This window comes from Polypterus senegalus, chromosome 12 (assembly GCF_016835505.1).
Source record: "Polypterus senegalus isolate Bchr_013 chromosome 12, ASM1683550v1, whole genome shotgun sequence".
Lineage (NCBI taxonomy): Eukaryota > Metazoa > Chordata > Cladistia > Polypteriformes > Polypteridae > Polypterus > Polypterus senegalus.
Genome location: NC_053165.1, coordinates 101,549,347 through 101,567,915, shown reverse-complemented (window position 1 = coordinate 101,567,915; position 18,569 = coordinate 101,549,347). Strand labels below are relative to the sequence as shown.

The window sequence follows — 18,569 nt, the reverse complement described above, 5'->3', positions numbered from 1 at the left end:
GTGTTGCCCTGTCCCGAGCTATTTCATGTCCTCCTCCCAGTGCTGCCATCAAAGGCTTTGATCCAGTTTCATTCCACTGTCCAAAGACTTGCAGGTTAGGTAAATTGGCCCTGGTGTGTGCATGTGTATTTGTGTTCATGTGTGTATTCACCCTGCAATGGACTAGGGCCCTTTGTTTCTGCCTTGCCATCTATGCTGGTTGGGATAGGCTCCTTAACCCACTGCATCCCTGGTCTGAATTAATGACAAAAGTAACAGAACTAACGAGATATTTATAAAAGATGGCTCCAGTCCAAGTTTACACAGGTTCCTGAGTACAGATGATTTATTTTGCTGGGAGGTTGGCATTTTGTTGCAATTTTTTTTTCTGAAGTTGACAGCATAAATTGTATTCAAAGTTCATTTTATTGCCAGAAATGTGTTTTTTCTCTTGTGTAAGGTGATTATTCTTAAAGGAAGTCATTAAGTTAATTTTTAAAAAAATGCTTGTTAATCCTTGTGGTTTTTCATTTGTAGGTGTCAGAATGCTGGACGGAGAGGTGACTGATGCAGTAGAAGCTCAATCACTCAGCCTGAACCCTCAACATATTGATATTTATAGTGCTAGCTGGGGCCCAGAAGATGATGGAAAGACTGTTGATGGGCCTGCTAAACTAGCAAAGGAGGCATTTCTACGTGGAGTTTCTGAGGCATGTATAAATAGTGTGTGTGTATATGTGTATCTATATTGCATGTGTATGTGTATATGTTTCCATCTATCTGTCTCTGTCGATAGATGTGTGTTTATCTATCTATCTAGTACTTAAGTTGAATTTGTATGTAAGTCGGAACAGGTACATTATTTTAATAAATGCTATTGTTGACCGACTGTAACCAAGTGCTCTGCCAATGAATGATGGAGTTTCACCTCTTTCTGACCTTTTTATTATTCCTACTTTATTTTCAGTGATGATGGTTTTTCTCCTTTACTGTATCACCAGCACTTGCATCAGATTTGTGTTTCAGAGACATTCTTGAAGGTGAAGATAAAAGGTTAAGATGAGCTCTTCTGCACAGCACTGTACAGCTATCGCAGCAGGAAGGCACCCGTCCTCAGCACGTCTGATGTATAGGGTGGGCCAGATATAATTTTGCAGTTTTCATTACGCTATAACTTATTCAGTTTATTACATAGAAAATCTCCCGAATAAATCCCGGACCATCAAGAAGTGTGCGAACTGAAGACATGAAGAATCGTCTTCGCGCCGAACTGGAATCGTCCCTGCATAAATCAGTAATCCAGATGATCTGGATCTGCATAATTAGATCTGAGCCACACTGTACGGACAAGAGACAACTTCCTGCTATGTGTGTAACAGTACAAGCAGGCTTGCTATTGAGAATGAATCGGGGCAGCGACGGACGGTTCATCACCAGCCCACCTCACAGTCACCTCCACTACAGCATGCTGCCTGCGTCTGCAACACCACCTCCCCCATTCAACACACAGCCATCTGAGGCACACTACAATGCTACCCCCCGCCGCCCTGTTCACCCTCAATGGCCTCCGTTCAGACGCAACTGGGTCACCGCTTGCAGCATTATCAGCCGCCCACCTATAACAAATGGGGCAGCCGGCATCAGAATATATAAAGTGAAAACTTTAATATATAAAGTCATTCCCGAATATATAAAGTCAAAACTTGAATATATAAAGTCAGCGTCGGTTTATATAAAGTCAAACTTATTTCTGAATATATAAAGTCAAAAGCTGAATATATAAAGTCATCGCTGGAATATACAGTGGTGTGAAAAACTATTTGCCCCCCTTTTTGCATGTTTGTCACACAATGTTTCTGATCATCAAACACATTTAACCATTAGTCAAATATAACACAAGTAAACACAAAATGCAGTTTTTAAATGATGGTTTTTATTATTTAGGGAGAAAAAAAAATCCAAACCTACATGGCCCTGTGTGAAAAAGTAATTACCCCCTGAACCTAATAACTGGTTGGGCCACCCTTAGCAGCAATAACTGCAATCAAACATTTGCGATAACTTGCAGTCAGTCTTTTAAAGCGCTCTGGAGGAATTTTGGCCCACTCATCTTTGCAGATTTGTTGTAATTCAGCTTTATTTGAGGGTTTTCTAGCATGAACCGCCTTTTTAAGGTCATGCCATAGCATCTCAATTGGATTCAGGTCAGGACTTTGACTAGGCCACTCCAAAGTCTTCATTTTGTTTTTCTTCAGCCATTCAGAGGTGGATTTGCTGGTGTGTTTTGGGTCATTGTCCTGTTGCAGCACCCAAGATCACTTCAGCTTGAGTTGACGAAGAGATGGCCGGACATTCTCCTTCAGGATTTTTTGGTAGACCGTAGAATTCATGGTTCCATCTATCACAGCAAGCCTTCCAGGTCCTGAAGCAGCAAAACAACCCCAGACCATCACACTACCACCACCATATTTTACTGTTGGTATGATGTTCTTTTCTGAAATGCTGTGTTCCTTTTACGCCAGATGTAACGGGACATTTGCCTTCCAAAATGTTCAACTTTTGTCTCATCAGTCCACAAGGTATTTTCCCAAAGGTCTTGGCAATCATTGAGATGTTTCTTAAGCAAAAAGAACATTAGGGCTTGTCTCAATTTTGCTAACAGTGGTTTGCGTCTTGGAAATCTGCCATGCAGGCCGTTTTTGCCCAGTCTCTTTCTTATGGTGGAGTCGTGAGCACTGACCTTAATTGAGGCAAGTGAGGCCTGCAGTTCTTTAGACGACGTCCTGGGGTCTTTTGTGACCTCTCGGATGAGTCGTCTCTGCGCTCTTGGGGTGATTTTGGTCGGCCGGCCACTCCTGGGAAGGTTCACCACTGTTCCATGTGTTTGCCATTTGTGGATAATGGCTCTCACTGTGGTTCGCTGGAGTCCCAAAGCTTTAGAAATGGCTTTGTAACCTTTACCAGACTGATAGATCTCAATTACTTCTGTTCTCATTTGTTCCTGAATTTCTTTGGATCTTGGCATGATGTCTAGCTTTTGAGGTGCTTTTGGTCTACTTCTCTGTGTCAGGCAGCTCCTATTTAAGTGATTTCTTGATTGAAACAGGTGTGGCAGTAATCAGGCCTGGGGGTGGCTACGGAAATTGAACTCGGGTTATTTTTTAACAAGGGGGCAATTACTTTTTCACACATGGCCATGTAGGTTTGGATTTTTTTTCTCCCTAAATAAAAAAAACCATCATTTAAAAACTGCATTTTGTGTTTACTTGTGTTTATATTTGACTAATGGTTAAAGGTGTTTGATGATCAGAAACATTTTGTGTGACAAACATGCAAAAGAATAAGAAATCAGGAAGGGGGCAAATAGTTTTTCACACCACTGTATAAAGTCAAAACCTGAATACATAAAGTCAGCGCTGGAATATATGTAAAGTCAAAACCTGAATGTATAAAGTCAGCATCGGAATTTATAAACTCATTCCTGAATATATAAAGTCAAAGTCAAAATATATTGATTGAAACGACCTTGAACTGAAGTAAGTTAACAAAAACGTATTCAGAAAAATAAATTAAAAAAACGCTGTTCGGTTAATGTTTTGAAAATGATGCATGTGCCCTGCCCAGGATTCGTTCCTGCCTTGCGCCCATGTTGGCTGGGATTGGCTCCAGCAGACCCCCGTGACCCTGTGGTCGGATTCAACGAGTTGGGAAATGGATGGATATTCCAGCGCTGACTTTGTATATTCCGACGCTGAATTTATATATTGAATTTTTGACTTTATTCCGACAGTGACTTATATAAAGTCAAACCTTGATTATATAATTCGGGAATGACTTTATATATACAAGTATTGACTTTATATAGTTAGATTTAGTCATTACTGCATATCTTTTTCTTTACCATAGAAATTTAAAGACTAAATTCAACTTCCATTCCTACCAAAGATATTTCTGGGGACTAAATAGAATCTACTTATATCCAAATTCAAGCTATTGAGCTGTCGCCTGCCTGCCTGAATAAGTCACCCTCGCTTCGCTCTTACTTTTTTACCGTTCATTTAATCGTGTCTAGTGGCTGAAAAATTTATAAAATGGAAAAAGGATTACACTGAGTATGGCTTTACCAAAACAATTATTGATGGCGAATCGATTATTCATAAAGATTCAATTGGTGATCTGTTTTTCTGAGTTAACCTAATTTTTTCATACTTCTTCTCAAACCAAGGGGGTGCGAGGGTAAAATGAATCGGGAAGCGCTGATCAATGTAATCGGTGTACCAGGAAATCATGCATTGACAGAAGTTCCCCTTTGCTTGGAATTGAAAGTGTGATTAAATGCATTATTTTTAACGCGTTATGGAGCACATGTCTCGAAGCTTCTCAGCTGTGCTTGTGCTAAGAAAAGGAAAAATTTTAAAAATAACGTAACACGATTGTCAATGTAACCTTTTGTAAGTAGTGCCTTAAGGATTCAGTGTGGAGAAACTCTACAGAGAGCGTGTGTATTAACTTGTGGATTTTTCTGTGAGTATTTGGTAGCAGCGTCACAATGTCACTTCTATAAGACGACGTTAGCTGTGGAGCTCAGCTCAGAGCAAAATGAAGTGAATGGGAGGGGAGATGATGATGTGACTCCCCCACCTGCCTTAACTGTCAATCCCCTACAAACACAGTCTCTCGGAATTTGCATAAGTACAGCCCTTTACCTGCAATTTTAACTTAGTTACAAAGTGATCAAAACTCTCATTTATATCCTGCGTCCTCTCATTAAACTTGTATCCCACATTACCCGTGGGCATGACAAACGCCAGCGGCAGCCTGTCTATGAACTTAATTTAAACTTTAGGTTTACACCGTGCTTTGTTTCCGAAGTAGCAGCACTCATGAATATGGATGTATATGTCACTCGCTCGCTTATTGTTTCGCTGCCTTCTCAATTATATAATGCATGTTTTCTTCAGCGCTTTTTGGAGCTCTTCCTGGTTTTCTACGTACTGCGTTGACGGTCAGTTCACGTGATTACGTGGGAGGCGTGATGATATCACACAAAACTCCGCCCCCCACGGCTTTCAAGCTCAACTCCATTACAGTATATGGAGAAATATACCTTCCAGTTATGACCACTACGCGTAGAATTTCGAAATGAAACCTGCCCAACTTTTACCTACACGGGAAGTTGGAGAATTAGTGATGAGTCAGTCAGTCAGTGAGGGCTTTGCCTTTTATTAGTATAGATGTGTATATATATATATATATATATATATATATATATATATATATATATATATATATATATATATATATATATATATATATATATATATACCACACACACTGAGTTATAGTATTTTGTAATGTTAATACTGAAAATGTAATCTAAACCGCCCAATACAAAGCATTTTCACAGCAGTAATTAAGTAAGCAACCCTCCCCCCGGATAACAGGGCATCCTCGAGCACCATTGCAATAGTTTCTGCCGTGTGATCTGTGATGAAATATGCAGTTAGCAGACTTTTGCTCTACAAATTCCATTCCGTGTCAATGTAGTGAATAGTAATACTTGTGTAAGGCTCCAGTGTCTGACTTGACCATATGTCTGTCTTAGTGGAAAAGTATCTCATCTTTTAATGCAGCATCAAACTTTGTTCAATATTCATCACAAAGCTGCAGAAGCACTGTCTGAGAAAAATGTTTTCGGCTAGGGATTTTAAACCTCTGGTCGATTTTACTTTCAAAAATACCTTGAAACCTTCTTTTTCTACAGCACTCACTGACATGTCCTTTGCATAAAGTGACTGCATTTGTGATGTCCTGTGGCCTTTTTGGTTTTCAACTACGTGTTCATAGTGGCAAATAATACAATTGACTGCTGTTTAGGAACAGCATCGTGATCGAGGGTTGTTTTTGACATTCAGCATGTTCGATTAGATGTTTTTTGAAAGGTGTGGACTAGGTTTGTTGCATTAGTCTTTTCTGGGACCTATCGGCAGCATATCTTGTATACTGGCTTTATTTGTGCTTGCTCTGAATTGTGGTAGCCGAACCACTTCCAAACTTTTGATAACGTGAGCTCTTTCTTTGTTGTTATTATCTTCTCCTAAGCAGTTAATCTATTTTCCTCCTCCGTTTCACTTACTGGGATATCCTCGTTGCACAGCATGTTTCCCAAACACATTTACAACATAGCTTCTTCGTGGGGACAGGCATATTCGCACAGTGCTTTGTGATGTTATGCTTGCATTTTGCCAAGCCTACATGCTTTGTGATAGGCCTCAGGCATTGTCTGTTGCAACACATTCTTTTAAAAAAAAATATTGGAACCCTTGCTTTTTATTGAAATAATGCACCATTCTTCCTAAAACATTGAATTTAAAAGATGTTTCATACAGTCCTGTCTTTGATTTGCAGTGAATGAAAAGAAAGCACTGAAATGAACAAACTTCTTTCTTATTCTACATAGACATCAAAATGACCTTCAATGTTATTTGAACTTAGTAGAAGTTATAAGCAATAATTGTAGTGATAGTTAAAGCAAACTAATCTTTTAATTGGTATCACAGGTGTCTTCAGTCTTTCATTCAACAAGTTTAAATGGAAAGAAATACTCTGCTGTTTTGTATCATTTTGTGTATCACATTAAACATTGAAAAGCACAGAGTTGTGTGTGAAGAGAGAGAAAGATAATAGCCAAGCAAAGCATGATCTACATAAAGATTTCAAGACCATCTCCAATGTGACCACTATTGCCAATATTATCAAGAAGTTTAAGGCCTATGGGACTGTAGCAATCATTCCATAGCATGACTGCAAGAAGAAAATGATCCATGATTGAAGGGAGAGATTATTTGAACGGTGGATGAAGATCCACAGAAAACAAGATAAAAGATTGAAGCTGACCTTTAAGCTCAACCAGTAGTTTTAAGTTACACTCTCCGTTGCAGTCTGAATTAAATTAGGCTCTGTGTAGAACACCCAAAAAGAAAAACAATTTAAAGAGCATGTTTGCCAAATTTCTTGTTAGCAAGCCAGAGTTTTTCTATGTGAATACCCTCTGGACAGATAAACCAAAACATGTTAAATCACACCAAGTTGTTGTTCACAGAAATCAAAACAAAGCTTTAATATCTGTAGGAGGAGGCTCAGTGATATTGTAGGCTTGTGCTGCTGGCACTGGGTACCTTGAAACTGTATGTGACACAATGAGATCAGAAGACTACTGAGGCATTTAGCTGCAAAATGTACAGTCCAGTGTTAGAAAGGTGTCCCTTAGTCACAGGAGTTGGGTCTTTCCCTTTTTTAGTATTTTTATTTATTTATTTATTTTAAGCTTTGCATAGAGTTTGTAACACACTACTTTTGCTTCTGATATTTTGTCACTTCTGTCCTGATAAATTCTGCTCTGGCTCATCCTTAAAGTTTTTCATGCTTGATTTTGAAGTGTCACCTCACACTTGATCTATAGGACACACATACTTTGTGTTGTGAAAAAATACATCTTGGTCCCTTTTTGCAACAAAACCAAATTGCTTCATCCACCCAGGTTGAAAATAGACACTGCTGCCACTTGCCTCCCACTATGTACCATATTAACAAACCTGTGAATTAGTTTTGGCAATAGTTTCTGCTGCTGTCTTGTGTGCAGTTGCTTAGAAGTGCCTGAATTTAGTATATTACTCTTTTTAATATAAAACTTTGAAGCTACAGGCTAGATAATATACAACTATCTTAAATATATTTAATCTTGTATATTTAAATATGTGGGGACTGTATAAAAAGTGTAATTTCTACTTGGTGTGACTGAAGTGTATGGAAATACCCTTAATTTACATTTACTTATTCAGCTGATGCCTTTATCCAAGGCGCCTTACAACATTTTTGATACAATTGGCTACATTTCAATTAAACTGTGCAATGTGCACTTTAATCATGTCTGAATTGTTTATGTATCTTTAAACTGGAGCGGGGGTGGTAGGGGAGGGTTAAATTGAGGAAATATCATCTCCAAGAGGGAGAGGCAAGTTTGTAGTATTACCTGAACATGTCTGAGAGAATAACACTGAGTTTAAAAAAAAAAAAAAAAACTTTCACAAGTAGCACAAATTAATAGTGGGTTTTACAGACTCAAATCAAATGTGTGTTTTCATTATATAATAGTAATAATAATAGCAGCTCAATACTCAAAATGGAAAATGCGGGTAAGACCCAGGATTGAACCCATAACCTCTTGATTTAGAGGCAGTCATTCTTACCTCTAACCCACCCATGAAATTGATAAATGGACTTTGGTTTTTGCATACTGACAGCAACATGTAAATTGAATAATTTCTTCTTTTTTTGGTTGTATTCTTAAATAAAGACACACTTGTTTTGTTATACCTTTTTTGAAAGTGTTTATTTGATATTTGGACTTCAGTTTTCACATTAACTTTTACTATAACATTAAATCTGTTTTAGCTGTGTGTTCAACATTTCTTGCCTCGCATTTCCCATCAACCTACATTTATCCAGATAGTTATAGACATGGAACACACATGAAATGTATGTATTCCAAATAACAATGTATTGTTTACCGTTTACAATTCAAGGCACCTCACACCCAGATAAACAGACTTGAGCTTGGAGAACTTTAGCTGTGTCAAAGGGGATAAGATAGCAGGCTACTTGTGCCAATTGACACATTTGCAAAACAAAAACGCTGATGGAGAGGTGCAAAGTAATTTAAGGTGGCCCGGGATTATGACTTTTTTTTTTTTCCATAGGCTTCAGGGATTCTAGTGTTAAAAAGTAGTATACTCCGTTAATGTTGAGGGTGATATGTTAAGTGCTTTGATGAGGTCTGTGTCTCAACTGTGCTAGCATCTTTGAGAGTTGTGCATGTTGCTCTACTCTCTTATGCTCCTGTAGTGATGACTCATCAGTGTGTGTCTACTTTTCAGGTTCGTCTGAGCATGTAATTTTACATATCTACCCGCTACTGATATTAAGGCTTTTAAGGGTCGGTATCCTCTTAGATCATAGAAAGCTTTACTAGAAGAATTAAAATGCTAAATATCCACAGTAAAAATGTTGTGTGGGAGAGGTTTCCTCAAATATCTATGCAGAATATCATAGCTTTACCTGCTCCTTTTAGATTCAGTTTCAGACTAATTCATTACACGTTAGAAGACAATATAGTTTTCTTTGTTTGTTATTCACTTTTTAAAGGTTTTTTTTTCTTCTTTTATCAGTTTCTTTTCTCAGCTAAAAAGAGCTACATACCAGAAGGTGATGTGTACTCATTCACTATACACATAACATGTTCAAGACTTTAATTTTTCTTCTGGCTGAATGATTCATAATCACATTCAGTACTACAAAATATTTTAGAATTGGTCAGAGTGCAATGGATTCATATTTCTTTTGACCCTCACACTTGCTGCTCTAGGTTTTACCCCAATCTAAATGTAGCTTGTAAACATTGTTCTAATTTTATGTTATGGATTGGTTATGTTCTTTGCAAAGCTGCATCAAGGATACTAAACATCTAAACATGTCTGTTAATTTAGGAGGCATTAAGCTTAAACTTTCATAGTTTTGTGTAAATTACAGTATCTTAATCCCATTTTGTGCAGACCATACTTATTGAGTGATTCATTATTAGCTGCTTAATTTTTAAGTTTTGGACAAACAGTTTAACACTTTAATATTGTCTATTGGTAGATTTGGCATATGATTTGTGTTTAATAAAATTAAGTATTGTTTATTGTCAATATTTTTGAGTGCAAATATAACATTGGGTTGTATAACATGAATTCTGTTCTTTTCCAGGGCCGTGGAGGACTAGGTTCTATTTTCGTGTGGGCATCAGGTAATGGCGGAAGGGAGCATGACAGTTGTAACTGTGATGGATATACCAACAGCATCTACACCCTCTCAATAAGCAGCACCACTCAGTTTGGTAATGTTCCTTGGTATAGCGAAGCATGCTCATCAACTCTTGCTACGACTTACAGCAGTGGAAATGTCAATGAGAAGCAAATTGTAAGTTGAAATGTAACACGGTTCCTTCTTTGTTTCAATGGTGCATTAGTATTTTACATGACTGCTTCTTCACTGAGTGTTGTAAACAATTTTGTCAGTTACTCTTTATATGGCTTAAGTTTTAATCAATGATTACTTGCAAAACTGAAAAATATTTACAAAATCTAAGTGCATGAAGCTTCATTCTTACTGTCTAACAAACATTTGAAAAATGAGAAATATAACATCAGTAAAGCTGACAATTTTTTAATAGAAACTATGGGGCTCCACCCCCGTGTTTGGTCTACCAGATATACAATACAATTTATTTTTTGTATAGCCCAAAATCACACAAGTGCCACAATGGGCTTTAACAGGCCCTGCCTCCTGACAGCCCCCCAGCCTTGACCCTCGAAGAAGACAAGAAAAAACTCCCAAGAAAAAATCAATCTTGGGAAAGGCAGTTCAAAGAGAGACCCCTGTTCAAGCAGGTTGGGTGTGCATTGGGTGTCAAAAAGAATGGGGACAATACAATACATAGAACAGTATAAAAATTGTAGAAGTACGGATTAGAATTTCACATTAAATGATGTCACATAATATGATTTGTTTTAAGTCCTGGAGACCTTATTCATCAGCTGCCTCCCCCATTTGGCCATTCCATATGCTGAAATAGTGCTAATCCGATGAAAGGATACCTCTTTCCCATGATTCCTGCGATCCTCCATCTGACTTTACCTTAGGCAGGCAATATACAATTTAAAGAGATTATTTTCTTGGGAAATGTTACATATGCATTATTTTCACTTTTACCTTAAAAATTTTTGTAAAAACAGTACTTGTCCTTAATTTTCGGCCCTGTGCATCGTTAATTCTCTTCCTCGCCAGACGTATAACGCTGCTCGCGTTGTGAAGTGAGGGGCGGCTGAACATACGCTAAGGATATGCCGTTGCATCATCTACTGTCTTCCTGCTGCTGGCGAGCTGCACGTTTTGCTTGTCTCTTGTCGTTGTTTTAAGAGCTGGGAGCACATGATGCTTGTCTGAGAGATGCAATCTAACAACTGCTAGGGTTAGATGTCTGTGGAGTTGTTTTAAATGATGGCTCACTGGCTGGTCTAGTGTGATGTTCTTAAAAACAATACTTGTCCCTTTATCTTTAAATTCTTTCTTGCAGGACGTATAACGCTGCTCACTCGCTTGTGCGGGGGGTGAGGGCGTGGGGCTGCTGTCGCATTGCCCTTCGATCTTTTTAAAACCTTTACAGCCGCTGTCCTTTTCTCTACTTTCTTTGCTGCTCGTGTAGTCTCTTTCGTCTCGTGGGTCTTTTAAATGTCTTCTGAAAAGATCACGTATCGTAGCCTTGCTTTTGCTTTCCAGGACAGGATTTCTTTTTATAATAGAGAGATGTGGTTGTGATATCAGTATAATTAGAACTTGATAATGCATTCAGATTTGGGAGAAGTGGTAAATTTCATGTGAACCCAATTCCAGACTGTAGGTCACCATGGTAAAATGTGGAAACAACTTGAACAGATTTCAGAGTTGTGATATACTCCTCTTAATTTCTTAATACAGTTTGAAAAATGACCAGAAGTGCCATTTTTGTGGCGGCTTTGTTTGGAATAAACCACTACACACACAGTGTGTTCCTTTTAATATATGGAATAGATCTTATGTTGGTTTTGGTACATTCTGAATACAATTTCATGATATTCCAGCTATAAATATACCATATTCTGCTCGGATGTAAGATATAAATATTACAAATAGAAAGTCCAAAAACACACAATTAAACATGAGTGATGGTTCATGCAGATCCCAATTTCTAGCCAGTCTGTACTTGGACACTAAACGAAAACAGTGTTTCAGCAAAATAAATTGATTCAGAATTTTTTTGGGGTCATTTCTATATACTTTCATCTGACTTGGGTGTCTTGGAGCTACTTCTCTTAATCAACCTGCATGGATTACACACAACAAAGACAGCAGTCTAAGTGGACCTCACCTGAACACATGTATTTACTACCTGATTTCTCAGAGAATTTCAGCCCTATTTTTAAATCCGTAACTTCTCATAATAGTCGCATAACCAGAAAAGCAGGAAATGAGGAGGAGGTATTAGAGAAATACTGAAAAATCTACAAGGAAATGACCTCTGTTACTGATTCTTATAATGGGAATTCTTCAGTCTTTCCAAAACACAGTGGATGAACTTCAAGCATGTGCCTGCTTTCAGATCGATAATAGAGATGCATGCATTATGGCATTTACAGAAACTGATGAATGGAAAAGATTCTGATGACCACCTGAAGATCTGTGGATTTGGTGACCAGTTCATTTGGACATAGACTTGCCCATTACCAGTAAGTCTCACTGTGGCAATTTCTGCCTTTATATAAATTAACAATGGTGTAAAATTATGATGCTTAGTGAAAGTGTGCGCAAAGGATATGGAGCTTCTGTCTGGCTCACTGCGGCTAGTTTATTTTCCCCACAAATTTTCCACAAATTTTCAGAACAATTGTCTGCTTTCACCTAAGTACAATGGTGAGCGAAGCTGCTAACAGTATCTCCTATGTGATATGAAGGCTTGAGTTGCTGTCTCCCGACTCTCCCAGTTTTATTGTGGGCAGTTTTAATCAGTGTTCACTGAACAAAACACAGCACAATTTTTACCAATATGTCACTTGCCTGACTGTCACAACAAAGAGCCTAATCAGTGCTACAGGAACATCAAAGGCACTTATGAATCAAGAGCCAAAGCCCCCTTTGTGTACAACTTATTCGAATCTATAAACCATTCTTTAAAAGAAAAAAGCCAGAAACTAAACAGACAAGTCTGGGATGGGGATTCTGTTCAGTTCCTGCATGGCTGTTTTAAATGCAAAGAATCCTGTGCTGGCATTGATGAACTCATGGACACTTGCATAAAAGTTTGTGAGGAAGCGATAATTCCTGTCAAATTGGTCAAAATATACCTTAATAACAAGCCATGGATTACCAGAGATGTAAAAGAACTGATAACCAAAACAAACGGGGCATTTCAACATGGAACATAACTGAACATAAAGAATTACAGAAGGAGGTAAAACCTGAAACCTGAGTGGGAAAAGCTTAAGTAAAAGGACAAAATTGAGAATGAACTGCACTCTGATAACCTGGGTTAATTATGTAATGGCATGAAGATATATGTGGGCATTCACATTAAACGCAGTAATTAGATTAAATTTGCAGCAGTTGAAACAAAGTATTGTTTGGCTCAGAAATTCAGTGAACTTTGTTTAAGATTTGAAAAACAATATTTTGCTTCATATATTAGTCAGCCAAAGAGCAGACTTAAGACAGGAGCCAGGAGTGACCAGAATGATGTCAGTGCCCCAATCCAGCCCCACAGGTTCGTTGATAAACTGACTGATCAGTTCTATTTTGCCCCTAAATTTAGTGGGTTATATTCGGGGCATACGAGTATATGTATGTCTTGTGCTTGTGTCTGCTTGTGTTGGGTGTTAGGGAGCAGGAGTCCACTGGTGGGTGGTCACTCTATAAATATGTGTAACAGGCAATAGCAACAACATTTATTTATATAGCACATTTTCATACAAAAAAGTAGCTCAAAGTGCTTTATATAATGAAGAAAAATAAAAGGACAAAATAAATTAAAATAAGACCACTTTAGTTAACACAGAAAAAGAGTAAGGTCCGATGGCCAGGGAGGACAGAAAAAACAAACAAACAAAAAAAAACTCTAGACGGCTGGAGAGAAAAATAAATAGCAGGCTAAACATTGATCTTAACATAGAATTCATTTATTAGAAGGCCCAGGCAGGCTGCTTTTTCTTGGCAAACTCAATAGTTTTAAGTGGACAAAACCATAACAGACTTTTTATAAAAATTCTTGATTGTATGTGGTGTTACATTTGCTTTTATATGTTGGTTTTACCACCTTGGCATTAAACAAATAGTTTTAACAGTGTTGTTAAATAGTCAATCTGTAAAATTATTAGTTTGTAGCTGACCTCTGTCGCCATATTACAAACAGGTTAGAAACGAGGCTGACTCAATTCTGTCTCACAATAACCATCCTATTTTCTCTGCCATTGCCACTGTGCTAGGAGGTCAGTACTCGGTCATTAAATGTGACATTGGCTACAGTTTCCAGTTGCATAAATTGACATGGTCTGACGATGAGATCAGCAACTGTTGTTGGAAAATCTGACATGCACTGCAACTAGAAGTAATATGGCATTGGCTTTAATGTTGGCTTAGTTTACCATTTCAGGGGTTGATTACATAGTTCAACTAAAAAGTTACAATTAATTTACACATTCTCTACTCTTATTTGTTTTCATTGATTTCATAGTTGACTCCATTTTTTTTTCTGTAATGTTTACATTTATTTCCCACAATCTGACATGTAGTCTTGAATTGTATAAAATGCCTAACTAGATTTTTATATGATTAAGGACTGAATCTATCTTAATCACATCACCACATTGGTTACCCTATCCTTGATAGTTTCGCTAAAAGCTAAGTGCTTTGTTTGCAGTGAATCAGACAGCTACTGGCAGGATATGCAACTAAACATTTCTTCCCACATGCCATATATGTACAGGTTTAGGTGTGTTAGATTCTTTAGAGTTGCCTTCCGTAAGTTTACCATGTGGTGAACTGGTGGTTGCTTCCAGTTTTTGTCTCTCCTATTTATATGTTGGCTGTTTTACACAAAACCGTTATGCAAACCTTTGATTCATTTTCAAGTGTATTTTTGAAAGAAATACATGAAATGAAGCAGTCTTCTGTTGTTCTGTTTGTTTTGTGTACGAGTTGTATTACTGTATGTTTCTAAAGAAATAAATTATTTCAATCATGATAATCTTCAAATTTTAAAGTTAATTTGGAATGTCTGATTATGAAAATAGCAAAATTAATATAAATGCTTAGAATGGATAGCTGAACACTATGCGACTCTTCAATTCCACCGGGGAGAGTAAATGATAACATTTAAAGTTGTCTGCTTTTTCATTTTTATTACTATTTAATGTTGTTTCTTTGTATCGGTATACTGCTGCTGGATTATTATTATGAATTTCCCCTTGGGATTAATAAAGTATCTATCTATCTATCTATCTAGTACATATGGTTATGGTTTATTGTACAGGACTGAGGCAGCTTCTTTCTAGGAAATCTCTTCTGCCTCACCTCTGGGACAAGCATTTATCCTCTCAAATGAAAATTTAGCAGAGAACTGGTTTCATACAAAAGATTAATCTTAGCATTGTGTTTCTGGTGATGAACCTTATTCTTGGCAGCTTAAAGAGTAGAACCACTTTTTAGGTGAATTTGTATAAAACGTGAAACAACCTGTTATGTCAGTGTGTCTGTCCATATAAAACAACCTGGCTCCCAGTGAACTGATTTCTTTCAAATTTGGTACCTTTATTCAAAGAAATTGTTTGGGAAAGTTTCATTAATATGTATAATATAAAAACAGGGCTGCTGTTACACTAAAAAATTTAATCATGATTAATTTCCTTACATCAATATGTGAATTATAATAATTAGTGACATCCCTTGGATATTCTACAACTCATTTTCACATTCTAACCCCTCTGGAATAGTGGCTATAAAATCCAAGAAATTTAGTAAACCTCATCATTTACTTCTGTAGCATACAGAAGTAGCACAAACTGCTTTACAAGATGCCAAAGAACTAATTGCATGCAAAAAAATTAATTAGGCATGAAAAATGCATAAATTGTGTACATAAAATCTGCATACCTGCATAAGATAGATACATATTTAATAGAAATGGCATCCTTGAATATACTGTAGATCTATCAATGCCACCGCCTCCACCACCAAATGATGAGCCGATGAGAAGGTCATTGGACCAGGGTGGAAAGAGCTAAACTACAGTTAAGCTGGAGAAAAAGAAACCAACATTAGGGGTTCCAACATGCCGAAAGATCACCTAGCCCCAACTGGGCAATCTTATTTGAAGTTAAACATAATCTGCGGTGTTAGCTGGGTATATCTCTATTCATAAAGTATTCAAAATTTTTGGTGCATAACAGAAGAAGACTGCCTCTCCACTTTTTATGTCTGACTCCTGGAATAATGGGCAGACCTGCTCTTGGATGTAAGGGAGATATTCACTCAAATATAGGATGGAGCAAGATTATTTAAAGCTTAATATACCATCCTTAGTAGTTTAAAGCCAATTCTAAAAGACACGTAACCAATATAATGATGCTAACATCCTCATAATTTCTATTTTTAATAACTATGATTTCAATTATTTTTTCCTTATTTTAGCTGAATAACAGTGATAACCTTATATTTAGAAATTATTCACTAAGACTTTAAGAAAATAAGCACTTTCATAGGTAACTACTACAGTTTTATTAGATACAAATATTTTATTGTACAATACAGAGGTGGACCAAAGTCCCAATTTTGCAAGCAGAAGCAAAATATGTCTGCAGGGATGTTGTGGAAGTGGATAAACTTGGCTGTAACAGTCCGCTTGCTGCATAGTCCTATTTTTAGGAGTTTGTGCCTCCTGAAATGAATTAAACAAGGCACCACTGTACTTTAAATCAAGTCAAACAACATTCCACTTTTTAAAAGAAAAGTTCTGTAAAACTGTTCGCTTCTTGTCAAGAGGTATCAATTTACAGTTCCTTTTTAACTTTTGGGAGATTGCTTTGAGCACTTAATCGTTTTTTTTGAGAGCCATCTTTTGATAGAAACAAAAGCTGCACATATAACTCTTTTACATCAATTTCTGGTTTCTTCTCTAATAAGAGGCAAGTACATGTGCATGTAAAGTCTAAAGGGTGGTGCTAAATGTTGTGTAACAGTGTCTTATGTGATCAAATAAAGTCAACCATAGATCATCACTCAAATCCTCTTAACCTTATTGCATGTTTCAAGCGGCAATTAGGCTCAAACGGCCAAAAAGATAAAAATAGCCAGAATCAGCAGTACAAGTACAATGAATGAGAAACAGTGAACACAGCTCAGATAGTGAGTGCTTGAGAGGGACTTGATCTCTGAAATGTTGGGAGGCTACATCACTTTATTCACATGGATTCAGCATATTGTTCACCACATGGTCAATTAAAATTTTGCATTTTTAAATTTTATGTAATGAGAAGTCAAGCAAAATTGCATCTTTTATTAGCTAACTAAAAATATTTCAATATGTAAGCTTTCAAGGCAACTTAGGCCCCTTCAGGCAAGATCTTGGTTACAATTCACTGGCTTTGAACACCATACACAAATTTTGTCTTGGTTACAATTCACTGGCTTTGAACACCATACACAAATTTTGTACTAGGTCTCGGCCTAGAATCAGTTTAAATTTGTTTAAAAGTGTTATGCCTTGATGCCGTGTGTCTAGTACATTGTCTAGTAGTAATTTTGCAACCAAACTACTTATTAGCCTTCCTAGAAATAGTACTGTTCAGTTACAAGTTACAGTACAGTAGAACCTCTGGTCATGAACGTTTCCGAACATGTACAAATAGGGTTACGATTAAAAAGTTTTTCAAAATTTGTTCACGACCACATGATCTGGTGGTGAACAGAAACACTTGGGGCCAGTTTCCCTACGCTCATTCGTAAGCGCCAATGATTTTCCATTCTCCGTTTTTCCATTTTCTTTTGTTTGCGTCAACAGAGCCTAACTTGCAAAAGGAGTTACAATGTTAACCAAGCAGATGCCTGAAGTGCTGGAAAAGGTGGAAAAAGTGTTGCTAGTGTGGATGACCGAGAAGCACCTTGAAAGGGATAGTGTAAGTGAGGTGATCATATGCGAGAAAGCCAGGTTCAGACTCACTGCAATTTGCTGAAAAAAAATCCCCCTTCGAGTGGCAAAGGTGAGGAATTTAAAACCAGTAGAAGTTGATTTGAAAAGTTTTACAAGGGTAGTGCCCCAAAACCCGTACTTAAAGCTCAAAGAACACAGAATAACCTGAAGCATTTTTTCTATTTATATCTAAGTTGATCAGTGTGTGTAGAAACTTTCAAGCAGAATGAATGAGGGGTGGCACTTAAGGCCAAATTCCTGCATTCATTTATCATCATGGTAGAGATGAGAGAGTATGTTGACCTTTATAAGTCAGGGAATACCTATTTTTAAAAAAAAAAAAAAAAAATGCTACTTGCCTCAAAATGCTCATATCTACAGTTAGGGCAATAATTAAAGAGCTCAAATTCAATGAAACTGTTACTAATTTACTTTGAAGAAGACTCAAGGTAATTTTACGCCCACGCACTGTGAGCAGGATGATTAGAGAGGCAAAAATATCTTCAAGAATTACTTTTGGAGAAATGTACTAAAAGTAGTGTTTGGGATCATCAAGTTTCCAAAACTACCATCAGATGCCTCCTCTGTTCCAATACGTTATTTGCGAGGCATGCCAGAAAAAAAGCTTTGCCTGTCATTTAGCCACAAACATAAGCACCTACAGTTTGCAACTGGAATTTTAACAGGGACCATATTCTGTGGTCAGACAAAACAAAAATACTGAGCTTTTTAGTAATAACACTAAAGGTTAGTTTGATATTAGAAGGATGGCTGT

At 37.2% G+C, this 18,569-nt stretch overlaps 1 protein-coding gene across 3 annotated transcripts in view; it reads left to right on the top strand.

Annotated features, from left to right (window-relative positions):
- Positions 1–18,569, top strand: part of LOC120541431 (furin-1-like) — a 160,114-nt gene that overhangs the window by 100,918 nt on the left and 40,627 nt on the right. For all 3 annotated transcript variants that reach the window (XM_039773046.1, XM_039773047.1, XM_039773048.1), the window contains exons 8-9: positions 517–689; positions 9,787–9,999. In XM_039773046.1, the coding sequence (XP_039628980.1) occupies positions 517–689; positions 9,787–9,999 (386 nt within the window). The remainder of the gene's footprint in view (positions 1–516; positions 690–9,786; positions 10,000–18,569) is intronic.